Consider the following 16,831-nt stretch of genomic DNA (forward strand, 5'->3'; position numbering starts at 1 on the left):
GTTGAGGTCACTACAAACTTTGTGGCATGATAAACTATTGTTCACATACATCTATTCTAACAACTACCTGTTTTTATAGACCAAATTTTGATGTCTCCCAATGGTTAGAATGTGTGATTCCATGCTAAGGGATAGATTTGGGCTAATTACTTGAACTAGTAGAAATCTTCTAGGAATGTGTTTGCATATACATTTTATGATGAATTATGTATGATAAGTATTATTCAATTTACGTTAAAAATATCTTGACTCTTATATTTCAAATGTTTATATGACAATATATAGTATGCAGAATTTGTTGCTTTCAAATTCAAATATGTATAATAATATATATATCTCCCTTGTTTCTTTTGTAAGCTTACACCTGCATTAGTGCACAACCATGATAATCTCTAATATTTTGTTTGTGGGAATAAATGTCAGGATTACCATAGGGCTTTTTCGCTTTGAGTTTAGTGAGACTACAATTGGAGACAATAGGTCGTGGATGATTGACTGCGACCTCCAATATGATTGGTATACTAGAGATGTTAGAATCTCCTATGCCTCAAATGGAGTAGTTATATGTTCTCTAATTTTGTTCACGTCTTTGGAATTTTGGTTGCTCGTGCTAAGGATCTGCCTGTTAATGTTCCTCCTGTCACTCCCCCTTTAAGATAATGTGCAACCAACTAGTGTGTGTATATGTGTGTTGTATCCTTATCCCCATTTTGTTGTATTTTCTCTTCATGGGTACACCTTTGTACACACTCCACTTCATTTGAAATATTTTTATTCTATATTTGTATTGTAGTCTCATAGGCATAATTACTACCTATAACGCTTTTATGATGTATTTCAATGTGTCATATCTTCAATTTTGGGTGAGCATTGATGTGGTAGACAAAATTAATGATGCATAACTAAAAAAAAATTATATTCATTTTCATAAATAAATTAAATTAGTTTTGTATAAAATGAACTTTAGTGTTATGTTTGCATGCTAGTTATCAATGTAGTGGCATCCGGTCATTACATTGGGCGTAGATAAAATGATAGAATAACAAGTCCACTTTGAATATACTATTAGCTAATATATACAAATTAGGATATTATGTAATTAAATTACCAATATTAATATAGTAATTAATTGATCCACAAAATTTTCAATGTATTAATTATCCAATTTTATGAAAAGTGTATAAAACAATTAGGATAAACAAGGATATAATTGACAAAAAATTATTAATGTAACCTTAAATTTTATAAATGATAGGTAAATAGAAATATTTGTTTTTCTAAAATTGAAACTTAAAAAGGAATGGTGAGAGTATAATTTTTACAAGAGTTAAACAATCAATATGTCAATGTACAACTCCAAATCCTTTGATAAATTATTTGTCATTAATAAGCATTATTTTCTCATTTGAAGTTGGATAACAAAACAAGTTTGTAAGAACTTCAATGACGAGAACAAAATGTTTACCAACATCTCTAAGACACAAAATATTACATTAGGTTACGATAACAATGTTGATTATAATGGTTATGAAGATTGTGATTAAGAGACTATAATGTTGGTAAAAAAGAGAGAATAAAAGTATGCATTTGTTGTGAAAAAACTAGTCATATAATGATGTATGTTAATAAAACATATATTTCTCCTAATTTCAAGTTCATTCGTCCCTAATTCTACACTGTTAATTATAGTGATTATTTTTTCACCAAAGAAATTTTAGGCTGTCTTTTAATCTCATTTTATTATATTACAACAATTTATGCACAATCATATTCTTGTAAATTTAGTTTTCACAAATATTTAAAACAAATAGATATTGTTAATTTATAAATGTTTGTAAATTAAGTTCTTAAAATTCCATATCTCCTAGGTCTAATTTGGTATACGAACAAAGATGAATCAATCCTAACCCAAGAATGAACCTTTATTAGATAAAGTGATAACAAAATAATTAAATGTTGAATATAATTATCCCAGCCTTATAACATCATGAAAAGAGTCTTACCTTACTTTTAATATTTTGCATTTGTTATCAACATTGCCAGTAAATATGATGTACAAACTTTCAAAAAAGTCACTAAATTTAAACAATATGATGTACAAACTTTCAAAAAAGTCATTAAATTTAAACTTTACTTCCTTAAATATGTCTTTTGTTCCATTCTCATATTAATGTTGTGCTAAAGTGAGATTGTGACAAAACTCATTTGTCTCCATTCTTAAACTTGAAGAAAGGGGTTTTAGATAATACGTACAATAATCATGCAATTTTTGTAATATATGAGGATCATCCTTTTTTTCTTGAATCATCTCAAGAAATTGTAGTTCAATGAATTACTTTTTATTTATATTAGAGATACTTAGGTGATTATCCTTTTATTAGATAGTACATTAACTATCATTACTAGTTACAAATAATTAATCTTTTTCTTATTGCATGTTTATAATTGATTACAATGCAAAAGTTTTCGATTTATATTTTTCTCATGCACACACATTTAGTGTTTTATCTACTAAGTGATATTTTATAGAGTTATTTCTTTTGGAATTGCATTTAGTGTTTTATCTACTAAGTGATATTTTATAGAGTTATTTCTTTTGGAATTATACCATCTTTATCTTTGCTTTATTTATGATATAATGGAACACATTATTAGCCTAATCTTTATTAGGATTCATTTTATCAATACATGTTGGTTCTTTTGTAAATGAAAGTTATTCATTGCTAGGTCAATTATAATTAAATTAATGAATATGCAAACAAGTTTAAAATGGATCATATTTTCTAATATTAATTGTTGTCAATTTTGGAAGCTAAAAATGTAAAGCAAAATGTATGTGATAAAAAAAAATAGAAGGTAATTAGCAGTAGTGATTTTAATGATTATTTGATTATAAAAAAATTGGTAGCCAATGATAATTTAAAGAGAATAAAAAATTGCTCATAAAATAAAAAAGAAAATGCATCAAGAACATTGTATTGAAGGTTAGGGTATTATTATTAATTGTAAAAGTTAATATTTAAGAAAATTATTACTTGCAAGTAGTAATTAAGATACGCAAGAATTAAATTAAGATTGAAATTGACTAATGAAGTAATTGTAGCCTTTATTTTTGAAATCGACAATTATTATTTAGAAATCTAACTATGATATATAAAAAGAAAATAATTTGTGTCATTTGAATTATAAATGTATTATGATAAAGTTATTCATAAGAGAAATCTTAATCTCTTTAGGCAAAAATATTTGAAAAGGAAAGATTAAAACCTCCAAATGGTAGCATGTGATTATGACAATTTAATGAGAATAAAAAAAAAGTGTTCAACAAATACAAATGAAAATGCATTACAACATTACATTCAAGGTTAGATATAACTTAATTAAGTATTTTTTTAATAATCTCCTATTTAATGCAAGCTGATTCATAAGTTTGGTTGTATTTTTCTACAAATAAGTTTTTTTTAATATTTAATAAAATTATCTTCTTTAAATAAAAGTTTTTCCTTCTAAAGAAATTTATTTCTTTATGTATATGGAAAAAGAAACACAGCAAAGGAAAAGACTAATGTCTAACAATGAAGTTAATTTTTTATTTATTTAGAAAATAGACATTTTTATCATTTTCTTACACAATAGAAGAAAAAATAAGAATAAAAATTAAAGTTAATAATTACATTGCAAATTAACTTCTAACAAGCAAATAATATAATCACCAAATGAAGGTCGAGTAAAACATAAAATTAAAAATATCACTTTTATGTTGATTAATAACACCCAACAATTATAAAACTCATAGCAAATATGACTTCATAATTTTAAGACTAATTTTAGAAAAAGAAAAGGGTGAGAAAATTTTTCCAAATGAAAAGTTTATGCATATAAATTTTTTTTCGCAATTCTATTTAAAAAAAATATAAATTTATATAATATAATAATATCTTATTTTTATCATTTCATTTCCTTAAAGTTAGGGTGAAAATATATTTAATGTTACTGACTAAACTGATCAATTTGTTAATTATAATGAATTTGTTGATTGAGTCTTATAAAAATTATCAAAGAGAATTCTATCATATATTTGCTAAATTTTCTCACAAAAAAAACTAACTTTAAAATCACTAATATTTTCTTTCCTTTAGGGGAAAACTCACCATCACAAGTAAAGTCGGGCATTTGGGTTGGATCTCTGGGTCACCCACATAACCTACAGGCCGTACAATATAAGTTTTAATTTTTTAACCCATTTAAATTATGGGCTTTCTAGCTTGGCCCGCTTAACAAGAATATTTAATGAATTTTAATTGTGGGCATGGGCTTTTATGTCTTAATTAAAAAATATACTTTTTTGTGGGTTAGTAAAAGCTAGCAAGATATTTGTTCATTTACATGAGTCTCTCTAGTTTTATGCATGCTCAAAAATACACTTGCTTATAAAATTAATTATATATATATTAAAAAAATAATTAGTTTTTTAGTATTTATATTCTCTAAACATGAAACAATGATTAGAATAATAGAGAAAAAAATAATTCAACCAAATTCTAATTTTTAAGCTATTTAAATCATTACAAGCTATTATTTAAAATGAAAACTATTGTTCATGTTCTTACATGTTTTCATCTTAATAAACTTTATTTCAATCTATTTATTATGTATTTATGTAAAAAACACACTATTACAATTAATTTAATTTATGATATTATTCAATATGTAATATTTTGTGATAAAAATATGTTTAATAAACCAATATTAAAAAATTTATTATATAATTATGCAAAAATGATATTTAACCATATTTTATAAATATTAAACAAAGACAAAATATTTGTGTGGTAAATATATTAAGTAATTAGATTTAAATTAACTTATAGTATAAAAATTTCAACTACATAATATAAATATTATTCAAAAAATATTTTATTCATAAAATTATTTTATGCGATTTTCAGGGCAAAATGATTTTGTAGGATTTTAACTTAAAAATAAATATTGTTGTGTCTTTGATATGTTGTTATGTTAAATTCTTAAAAAAGATTTCTGACACCCACAATGATTTGTCTATAATAGTGCTAAACATAATTGTCTCTCTTTAATAATACTTTTGATCTCTATCATAAAAGAATATTTAATTTATGATATTATTGAGTAAGTGTTTTAAGAGTATTGTAATACAAATATATTTAATAAATTTATTTTAATAGTTATTTTGTATATTATTATAAAAATGATTACCAAATAAAAATAAATATTCTTTAGTCTTTGCTAAGCCGCTGCATTAACTACTCGGAGAAAGAATTGGATCATTCATTATTGTCTTGAGTAAGATTGTCTCTTATTGAATGAGTAATTTAAAATTATCTTGTAAAAAAAATATTTAAAAAATCAATTTTAATAAAAAAAAATTATATTATATATTTTATGTAAAAATGATTTCTAATTATAAATGATATTATAAGATTTCAAAGTTACTATTTATGGTCTTAGCTGTTCTAACTAAAGAGATCAAATGTGTTAACTATTTGGATAAGCAGAATCTTTGGATAATATTTGTGATCTCTATCATAACTAAAATTATTATAATTTATGATAGTATCAAATATTGTATGTAGTTATGTAAAATACTTGAAGAAATAATTTTGTGGCACATAATATAATTTCGACTACAATTTTCTTTGATGAATAATATTTGTGATTTTTATTATATAAACATTAAACCAATTAAACATTTATGGTATTGTTAATAAAAAAATTATTTTTTAATGAAGATATATTTAATATATGAATTTTAAACATATAGTAAAATTATTACTAATTAGATTTAAATTTATTTTTAGTTTCACAATTTCAATCTTATAATATAAATATCAATCAACAAAATGCTTATTTATGAGATTAATTAAATTGATTTTATACTATTTCTAAGTAAAACTAATCTTATAGGATTTCAAATTAAAAATAAACAGTAGAATTTTTTATGTAAGAAATAAAATTTCTTATATATAAAATTCAATTTTTATATTAATACAAACATAATTAGCTATTTATATGCTCTTAAAATGAAAAAAAATAAAATATTTATGAAATAAATAAAAAAATATTTAATTTACGATAAAGATAATATAAAATTTTGTAATAATATATTAACTGATTAGATTTAAATTAATTTTTTGTATTAAATTTTCAGCCACATAATATAAATATTATTCAACAAAATGTTCATTTATGTCATTATTTTATACAATTTCTAAGTATATATAATTTTATAGAATTTCAAATTAAAAAAAATATTTAAATACTCCAATACTTTCGTCATCTAAAATAGTTTGTTCATACCGATGTTGAGCAAGATTGTTTCTCCTTAATAATATTTATGGTATCTATCTTAAAAATAAATAAATTTAATTTAATTTGTGACATTAATGAGTAAGTATTTTAAAAATATTTTGCAATAATAAATCATTTTGTAATAAATATATTAACTAGTTAGATCTAAATTTATTTTTAGTACACAAATTTGAACCTGAAAATATAAATATTAATTTATGAAAATATTTAAATTTATTTTATATTATTTCAAATTTTAAAAAATATTATTGGTTTTTTAATATGTAACTATATTAAACACTCACAAAAAGAGTTTTTCTTGATAATGGTTCACCCATAATGGTGTAGAGAATAATTGTCCCACGTGAATAATAATTGTTATTTCTATAAAAAAAATTAAAAGTAATTTAATTTGCTAAATATTTGCAAAGTAATGGTTCACTCATAATAGTGTAGAGAATAATTATCTTTCGTAAATAATAATTGTGTTCTTTATCATAAAAAAATTTTAAAAAAATAATTTTTGATATAGTGAGTAAGTGATTTTAAATTTTTTTGTAATAAAAGTCATTTTCATGTAAAAACAATTTTATAGGATTCCAAAGTAAAAAAAATATATTGTTGACTTTTTTATACAATTGTGTTAAATATTATAAAAAGAACTTTGTTGGTTATCATTATTTAAAATATTTTAATTTATGATATTATTGATAAAGTACTTTACATTAATTAACTTTGATTGTCTTATAACAAAGAATTAAACTATTAGTTTAGATTAAATTAGTTTTTTAGTCCTCTAATTGATTATTTAAGTTTAATTTGATCCTTTAATTTTTCAAATTGATTGAATTTGGTCATTTAATCTAAATGGTAAGAAATTAGACTTTATGAGGGTTCAAAATCACAACTAAGTGATTTTAAACTATTACAAAATACATATTTTTAAAGAAATTATCTTTAAAAATTAAAAGATCAAATTGAACCTGAAAAATTAGAGGATCAAATTAAATAAGTTTTAAAAATTAGAAAACCAAATTGAATATAAAAAATAAATTAGAGGACTAAAAAATTATTTAATTATTATTGTATAATAGATATTAACTAAATGTTATTATTTTGGTAAACATGTATTATTTAATATAAAAAATGTTAAAGAATAAAAGAAAATGTAGAATAGAAAAAATACAAAAGAAATAATATAACATAAAAAGAAATTTTATAATATTATAAAAATGAAATAATATCATTGAACATAGAGTAAAAAATATCATATAAAAATGAAATATTAAATTATTTTTTAATAAAAAATGGGTTCACATCTCACTTTTCTTTCGATTTATTTTATGACAGATCAAAATAGGATAGATTGTAGCACTAGTTGAAAATCTCAACTCCATTAAAAGAAAAAGGGGCCAAAAGTCCAAAACGAGTGAAACCCGTTTTTTCACCATACTTTTAGGAGGCTCTGTATGGAAGAAGTGGAGGAGGTGGATGGAGAGTTGCAATCAATCACCAATTCAATTTTTTGCCTGGTAGTGGTGACCTACTCCTACGCGTTGAAAACGATAGGCTACGTGTAACATGAAACCAATAGAAAAATGCAAACATGGGAAAGAAAAAAAATACTATAATTTTAAAGTAGAATAACTCTTGATTTTAAGAGATATATTTTGTTCGCGTATATAAAAAAATTTAATTAAGTAATAAAAATTGTATGCAGTACTAAATAAAAAAGTTAATTATTTAATATTAAAATATTAAACTGAGGCAAATATATAAACCGAAATTCAAAAGGAGCATTCCAATTACTTTTGCAAAGATATATTTTTCGAAAAAAAAATGTAAATGAAGCTGAAAATGATATATAAATAAAAATAATAATTTAATTTAGACACACAAAACATGATTTTTAATTCTTAAAACGTATCGATCTTGTGTACCCAAAAAAATATTAAGCCAACAGATTTTTTTTCTCATGCATTGGGTCTCTTTATTTTTCATTTTTTAAAATAATAATAAAACAAATGGCAGAGAGCTCTATTTGAGCTGGTGGTGGTACAACAAATGGAGGTCTTATTTTATGTGGTCTGATTAGATTTGATGATGGAGAACACATAGTTATGGATTAATGACGAGTCCTTTTTTTCGATGACCTTGGCCTTTCGAGTTATCACATATGAGGTTTTTGATAGTTTGACTGTGATAAATTCCTCCTTTTGATCGTTTTAAAAGTGTGATATCTCATCTAAGGTCTTGACTTTTTCTTGGAGGTTAATCTTAGACAAACTGTCTATTCATGTGACTCTAGTGAGGAGGGGGTTATGATGGAGGATGATGAGTGAGTTTTTTGTGGGACTGATAGGGAGGATTTGCAGTACTTGTTTTTTTGGGTATATCTTCTCGTTTTGGATTTGGTGTGAGGTCTAGCATTGGTGGGGTATTTCTTTAGTGTAACATGATTTTTTCTGGAGTTGTAAAAGGATGCATAGAGTTTGTTATATCATTAAATATGCGATTTGCAGAGTCTTTGATTTCACATGAAGTGTAACATATGCAAAAGTGATTTTGTGACCGATTCAGACCTTGTCTTGGTTGTGACTTCTACATATGGATCACGGGATGTTGGCTTATTATTTTGCCAACTAGTATTGCAACCATTTGTTGTTTAAGGTTAATTGAGTTTTTATTTTCTTTTTGTTCTATTTCTTATGTTGAGGTATTCTTTTTAGGGATAACACTTTGTGATACCTTTTATTAATATATCAGTCTCATTTTAACTTTTAAAAAATTATTTTAGTTTTCTATTTTTATTACTCGTGTTCATTTTACATTTTTTATTTTTTTCCTCCCATCTACTTAGTTAAAAATTATTTTGAAAAAATATTAAAAACACGACTAAACACTCGCCTTATTTCCTTTTTCTTGCTACGATGATGTTGATTATGATACTGAATGAGAACCAATAACATTGCTTTTGACTTTTTGTTAGTCTTTGTGTTTGTGATGCCAGTGAGAAATGTGTTTCATTTCAGCACTGTCAATTTGATCATTCTTATTTGACGATCGAGTCTGATTTACTAATCTACCCTTTTTGATTTAGATCACTTATATATATTAATTATAATTTCTTTCGATTCAAAATCAAAAGATTAATTTTTTAAGTATTAAGATTCTTTTAAAGGAGTTAATCTCTCCCAACCAATAATTTTTTTTCACAAAATATATTAACTTTTATAATAATTATTTTAAAATTAATTAAAATAATAATTTTTAATTATATAAAATTATTTTATACGATCAATATATAATCACTAAACTTTTTTTTTTAAAATTTAACAATAAACTCTTAATTAAAAAATAAATAATTATTTCAATCTCTAAATATATAAATCCTGATAATTTAATCTATAAAAAAATAATTAAACCTTAATGTTAAGTTTCATGAAAATAATTTGACTTTAAATTATAAAATTCAAAATTAATTTATTATTGAATTATATAATAGGACATAATTGTGACACTTTTTATACCTTCATAAAAATCAAAGTTTTTGTTATTTTAGAAACTAAACTGCTATCAGTTTAGCCATTTAGATACTAAAATCTATCATTTTATAAAATACATGTGCTTCCCACATAAATATTAAAAAAAAAATACAAATCATCGTGACTTGGACGGCAAGACCGACGCATTGCAAGGGGCAACATTGATTTTTCAGAAGTCAAGCTTTGTAGGCATGGCATGACGACCAATAGCAAACCAACAAGCTTTGTTAAGTGGCGACAATGATTACAACCACTTCTTCTGTTCTGCTATTATTACTTCCTTCCTCGCCACAACTTCTTCCACTTTTCCTCTCTAGTTGCTACTTCTGTGCTACCATCATCACGAGGTTCGTTTCGTAAATAAACACTATACTATATATAGTCATTTCACTTTCTTATAAGTACTATACGATATTATTATATGATATGTTGCTAACTTTTCCCCGCAGGCAGAAGAACAGAAACTAAACTTTGGAACCCAGATGATGTCTTCGGATTCTGTTCTTCCTCTCCCCGAAAATCCCATCATTGTGAGCATAGTTACTTACTACCATTTTCATAATCTCATCATAATTACTTACTTACTGTTATGTGCATTTGACAGGTGGGGTTTGGTGGGGTTGGAGTGGATTTTCTGGCAGTAGTGCCATCTTTTCCTAAACCTGATTCCAAGATTCGAACCACTGAATTCACGGTTTTTCCTTCTCTCATTTCTTTCTTCTTCTTTATTCTATTATTATTATTGTTATTACTATTATTATTGATATTATTGCTATTTTTTTAACACCTCATGTCCTCGTGTATTTGATAAGTTTTTAGCACATTAGAAACACACGAAACACACATGACACATGAATCATCATTAATTAAAATCTATGAGGTGGTTTTGGGTTCTGGGTCCATGAACTTTTTGACGTCCACTTTCGCTCCAGTGCCACCATTTTTTTTCTTTTATCACTAAAATAGAGTAAGTAATTTGTCTTTCTTTATTTAAAATTAAATAATATAATCTTGTGTACAACTTTAATCATAGTGGGTCTAATTTTAATTTGATCTTAGTGCTGCTGTTAACTTTATATTATTATAATATTATGGATAAGCATTATCATTCTTACGTGAGTAACGCTATTTCTATATAATTTTTTTCCTAATTTTCTCTTCTATCCCGGGCAAATTCCCAGTGGACAATTTTTCTTCTCAAAAATAAAAAATTATTTTTCTAGAATAATCATTTCCTAACAACGGTGAAGTTATGTGCTAATTAGGGTGTTTAATGTTTGTTTGCGATTTTTGGTTTGACAGTTCCAAGGTGGTGGAAATAATGGAAATACTATGACATGTGCTGCCCGGTTGGGCTTAAAGCCAAGAATAATTTCCAAGGTTTCTTGTTTGTTTGGCACAAGTTCTATGATAATGTACATAAGTACGTAACCTCATGGCTGGGGCTAATTTTCTTATGACTATGCAATTTGAAATCACTAGGTTTCAAATGATGGTCCGGGTAAGACTATGCTGGAGGAACTAGAAGCTGAAGGGGTGGATACCTCTTTTTTTGTGGTATGTATATGTATATGTTTCATTTTTTTTTTGTTATTAAGCGAGTGGAGATTCTTCCTCATACAAATGCAAAAAGGGAAGAAAAAAAGTATAAAAAAAACAGTTTAGTAAGAGCAAATGACATTTGTCTTTTAAACCTTATATCTATCTATCTACCAATATATATATATATATATATAAACATATCTTATGAGATGCAACTTTGCTAGTTTTGACCATAGATTTTGATTATGTGATTAAGATTAACTCTTCTAATGCTTTGTGCTTTGTATATGTAGTTGTTGAATCATAACAAAATACTCCTATTTTTGGTTGCTTAACTTGCTACTAAGCGCTCACAAGTCCAATCTCTATTTTTTTTTGGGGTGATATTCATTGATTCTTTTTCCATTTGTTTCCAGGTCTCGAAGGAAGGGACTTCACCATTTAGCTACGTCATTGTTGACAACCAAACGTATGTACCATTACCTAAAATGCTTTTACAATTATGTCTATCTTGGCTAAGTTCTATCCATTTTCTTTAAAATGAAAGTATTGAGTATTGACAATGACGTTTGTATAAGGGCAAAATTTCAATGCAATTCTTTAACTGGTGTTGGTGTTGTTTTCTAATCAGAATTGAAGTTTCATTTTAATCTGCATAATACAAATTTTCCTTAAAAGTTATGTGGATTAGGTAAAACTCTAATTTCGATCAGAGAACAACACTAAAAACACCTAAAGAACCATTTAAGATTTGTCCTTTTTCTAAATTTCTTTAGATGTAGTAATAAAACTAGATAAAAGTTTCCAGGTTGGCGGTAACACACACCACATTCTTGTTTGTTTATATATAAGCAAGTTAATTTTGTACATTACAGAGAACATTTGCAAGAACATGATGGGACGAAATACTGTAGAATGAATGTTATTTATGTGATCTATCTTCATATGAGAGTTTCTTGCTAGATGAATTGCCATGCCTAACTTAAATGATTTAAATGACTCCTTGTACCTGAATTGTTCAGGTGTGCAAAATGATTAATCCTAGAACTTTGAACATTCAGGAAAACAAGGACTTGTATATTCACTCCAGGATATCCTGAAATGGTCCCTCAAGATCTTCCACGAGCCAATTTGTTATCTGCACTGGATGGAGCAAGAATGGTCTATTTTGATGCAAGGATGCCTGACAGTGCTCTTGTCATTGCTCAAGAGGTAATTACATCTTAGTTGTTACCTAGTTTGAGTAATGCAAAGCTTCCATATAGAATTATTCTCATTAGGTTTGTGTTCAGTCAAATTTCTGTGACTTCTATCAGTGCTTATTCTTAAAGAGGTTGCTAACTCAAATGCTAGTGGTTGAAGGTAATTGATCATAAGCCTCATAATTTGGATAGAAAATGTCAAATCCCTTTTCTGTACGAAGTATTGATAAAAAAAGACCGAATTACCTATAAATGAATCATTACTTGATTTACAAATGTTGTCCTTAATGTGATTGCTTTTGATATTTGAAGAGAAAGCCTTCTGATGAAACATAAGCTAATTTAATTATATTTTGCCCTTTCAGGCATTTCACCAGAATATACCTATCTTAATTGATGCGGAAAGGCCTAGGGAAGGATTGAATGACCTCCTGAGTTTGGCTGATTATGTTGTATGTTCAGAAAATTTTCCACGGGCAAGTAACTCATACTATATCACAAAGTAAACTACTAGAATACCATAAGAACTTGGGACCTGTGAGTCCTCTATCAGGTTGCAGTTATATTGTATTATTCTTAGATTCCAAGTTTCCAACATTTCATCAGTGAAGAATGATCTGGGAAAACTATTGGCATCTTATAATAAAAATGGAAATATGTAATAATGAATTTGTTTTATCTAACATGTGAAAGGACCTCCTTCTAGAGTGGAGGAGGGGGCTTGCTTTAGGTCACATCATACATGCATTGCATCATAAAGCATAAAATCAAGAGGATTCTGTCACATGCATGGTGTATGCATCTCACTTTTCCAGAGAGGACTACCCCTCAAGATACCCATGCCTAGCTATTACTTCCCCCAATCCACCACACACTTAAATTCACACATAGCATGTATGTTATACACATACTTGCATCCCACATTTAGAGATATCGCATTGGTGTTCTGTCTCTTTCTCCTTCCTCATGGTGGATCTATGATTAGCATTTAGCAATGTGCCTAGACATCTTTCAGAACCCATGTCAGAACAAGTGCATAAGTTTAGGGAGAATTCCCAGTCAAGCTAAGATGTTTAACAAGGAGCAGATAAATGAAAAATGGTAAATCAAATCACATAACACATAATTAGTCATGTAACTGGACAATGGTTGACCAGATGTATGACTTGATTATAACATGTGGGCGATTTTAAGTTTACTTTGAGAAAATGTTTTGTATTTAATTACAAAATAGTCACTTTATTTTTTATTTGTTTCCTGATTTCAAAGATTTGTACAAGAAAACAGTGAAACTAGCTTTCATTGTTTTCAGGAATTCTTTCCTAATTTCATTTTTTTCGATTTTAAAGTTGAATGTTTGAACATTGTTTTTTACCTTATATGGTTCTCTCTTCTCTTTGGTTCAACTGTTTCTTTGTGATATTTCTTCAACATGAATTCTATTTATGATTTGTGACTAATAATTTGACACATTTGACAGGCCTGGACAGAGGCATCATCTATTCCAAGAGCACTAGTTTCAATTATTTTAAGATTGCCAAGACTTAAATTTGCTATTGTAACTTTGGGAAAAGATGGCTGCATAATGCTTGAGCGATGTGTGGATGATGGTAAAAATACTTTTTTTCCTCTTGGTTGGGCCTTGTCAAGTTGAATTCATATGCAAAAATAGGCAGAAACTGTAGCATCTGGATAACAAATATTTTCTTTTTTTGCATTTAATTTTTCCTAATGTAACATAAGTTGCAATTTATTTTCTGGCAGAAGGTTCTCACATAGAAGAAATGGACGTTGAAAGCTGTTTGACAACATTAAAAGAGAGAAAGGACGATAGCACAGCCATGCCAACCTGCATAGCCTCGGTAATAACCTGATATTTACTGTTATAACTCTAGAGTAAGTTTTGATTGTGCAATGTCTTCTCTTATTTCTTTTATTTTATTTTTGGTGTGGGAGTGGAATGGACGTTCTGCCATATTTATTACCCTCCATGGGACCCTTTCTGGGACATGAACTGGGCTGCTTCTAATAGTCTGCCATATGAAACATAATTACTAGTACTAGTACAAGACCATCATTTACACTAGACTTGTTGCCATTGATAGTGGCATGTGAATCTGTTGTATCCAATGGTACTACATATAATTAGTCAAATTGGTAGATCTGGCTTGTAATATAAACATGTTTTAGGTAGAAATTGTATTGCAAATAAAAAAGAATCATATTTTAAAGTCCCTAACATGGAAGAATTTTAATTTAGGTTATTACTCTTGGGGCAAGATAACATTGGTTAACTACACACTATGCAAGGAAAACTGAGACTTTTGCCATGGATTATGGTATTTATTTAATGTGATTGTGTACAACTTATCTTTATTGGGGAAAGAGAGTTGATCCTTAGGCAATTAAGACAAGTATAGATCACACTGCTTTACATTACAGTTTTACCTCCTCTAACATTTTTAAATCCGGTCTTATTGTGGGCAACTTAAAAATTATGCCATGGGATACATTTCTTTTCTATAGGCAATTTGATTCAAATGTAATGCACTTAAAATTTTATTGTATTATCAACATAGTATAGCATAGTTGTCAGATAACTTTATCCCTTAAGCATATGGTCAAAGGTTCAATCCTAGCTCGTGCATACAGAAAAACATTTGTTGGGAGACAAAAAAAAATGCTTGCATTGTATTAATTGAGTTTAAATTTCTAAACCCATAAGACCATTTTTCATATTCTAATTTAGGGTTGCATTATATTCATGTAAAATTCCACTTGGATTGATCTTTTTGCTTAATCTACCCAGCCCGTTACCAAATTAAGAGCCAAGGGGATAGAAGAATCTGTGTGTGGGAGGTTATATTATGGGGCATCTGAAAAGATCCCACCATCAGAGCTTATGGATACAACTGGTGCTGGGGATGCATTTGTTGGAGCTGTTTTATATGGTACGTGCAACCTCTTCATATTACCTTTGCACATGCTAGTTGGAATTTTCTGATTTTTCCACTGGACATATTCTACCCTATTTCACATATGGACTTACATTGTTCACTACAATTCTTTTGTGTCCATCATTTCTAGTCTTACACTTTTTCTTTGATCATTTCACAAATGAACTGCCTTTTAGTTTTACTCATTTGATGCTACAATTTCAAAATTTTCATACTAGTTATTTTATTTGCAGCAATCTGTGCCAACATATCACCAGAGAAAATGTTGCCATTGGCTTCTTATGTGGTAAGCATAAAACAAGATGGCGTAATTTGGATTTATAAATTTATTTTCAATTTTAGACATACAAAAGGTTGTTACACAAAGGCATAACATTAAAGAAACACATTTAGTCTTATTATTTTTTTATACTTTTCTAGAGGCAATTTAATTGGAAATTGGAAGAGATAATCAAGGTTATATTATATAACCATTAATGGGTTTGTTAGATGCTACATATAAACGTATTTGTTGTTTGCATTTGATGCTAATTACAGGCAGCTGCCAATTGTAGAGCTCTTGGAGCTCGTAGAGGTCTTCCATACAGCAATAATCCATGCCTGGCATCCTTTACTGAGTAGAGCTCTAAACTGTTCATCAAAATTTTCAGCGTAGTATGCAAGAAACAAGGCTTCAGCATATAAATTGTGCTGTTGTATCCCAGTTTAAAATTAATCATTTAGCCCAACTATTTTATTTTTTGGTAGCAAACTGTAAATTGAATTGTATAATTTCAGTGTGATAGATTTGTAGGATGATATGTTGTTGTTGGGAAAAATTATGCAATTTTTCTTCTTCATAATCAGATTTGTAAAAGCTAAATGAATGTAGAATAACAATAAACACAATTGGTAACCAAGTTCAGCCATTTTTTTAGTATGAGCACCTCATCCTGAAGCAGAAACCGGATGAAGTGATAATGAAGAATTGAAGATCAATGTGCTTTTCTCTATAAAGAAATGTTGAATTCTTTGCTAGATGTATCGCAATTTGACTATCATTGTGCAAAACATTCTTCACCTGGATGAATCCTAACTCCATTAACAATCCTTGAAGCCATATCATTTTTTTACTAGCTTATTGTTACTGTTAAATATTCAGCTTTGGTAGTGGATAAAACAATAATCTTTATAGATATGGGATTGGACCTAGCTATATCTTTATAGCTAAAAGCTATTGGACTAATTTCCCAAAAAAGAAGAATCCAAATTTCTAGTCAGT

The 16,831-nt window shown here is 27.3% G+C and overlaps 1 protein-coding gene across 2 annotated transcripts; it reads left to right on the forward strand.

Annotated features, from left to right (window-relative positions):
- The first annotated feature begins 10,034 nt into the window (after positions 1–10,034).
- On the forward strand, positions 10,035–16,657 carry LOC114371261 (ribokinase-like). 2 transcript variants are annotated; one of them, XM_028328728.1, is made up of 13 exons: positions 10,035–10,216; positions 10,319–10,399; positions 10,474–10,563; positions 11,172–11,249; positions 11,352–11,426; positions 11,828–11,880; positions 12,473–12,623; positions 12,979–13,089; positions 14,094–14,223; positions 14,381–14,475; positions 15,423–15,564; positions 15,804–15,856; positions 16,108–16,657. In XM_028328728.1, the coding sequence occupies exons 2-13, from the start codon at positions 10,352–10,354 to the stop codon at positions 16,189–16,191; spliced, it is 1,110 nt and encodes a 369-aa protein (XP_028184529.1). In that variant the 5' UTR covers positions 10,035–10,216; positions 10,319–10,351; the 3' UTR covers positions 16,192–16,657. The 2 variants fall into 2 exon arrangements, with proteins under 2 accessions (XP_028184529.1, XP_028184528.1); XM_028328727.1 differs by having other exon boundaries at positions 10,040–10,216; positions 14,378–14,475.
- Positions 16,658–16,831: the final 174 nt, after the last annotated feature.

The sequence above is a fragment of the Glycine soja genome, chromosome 10 (assembly GCF_004193775.1).
Source record: "Glycine soja cultivar W05 chromosome 10, ASM419377v2, whole genome shotgun sequence".
Taxonomy (NCBI): Eukaryota; Viridiplantae; Streptophyta; class Magnoliopsida; order Fabales; family Fabaceae; genus Glycine; species Glycine soja.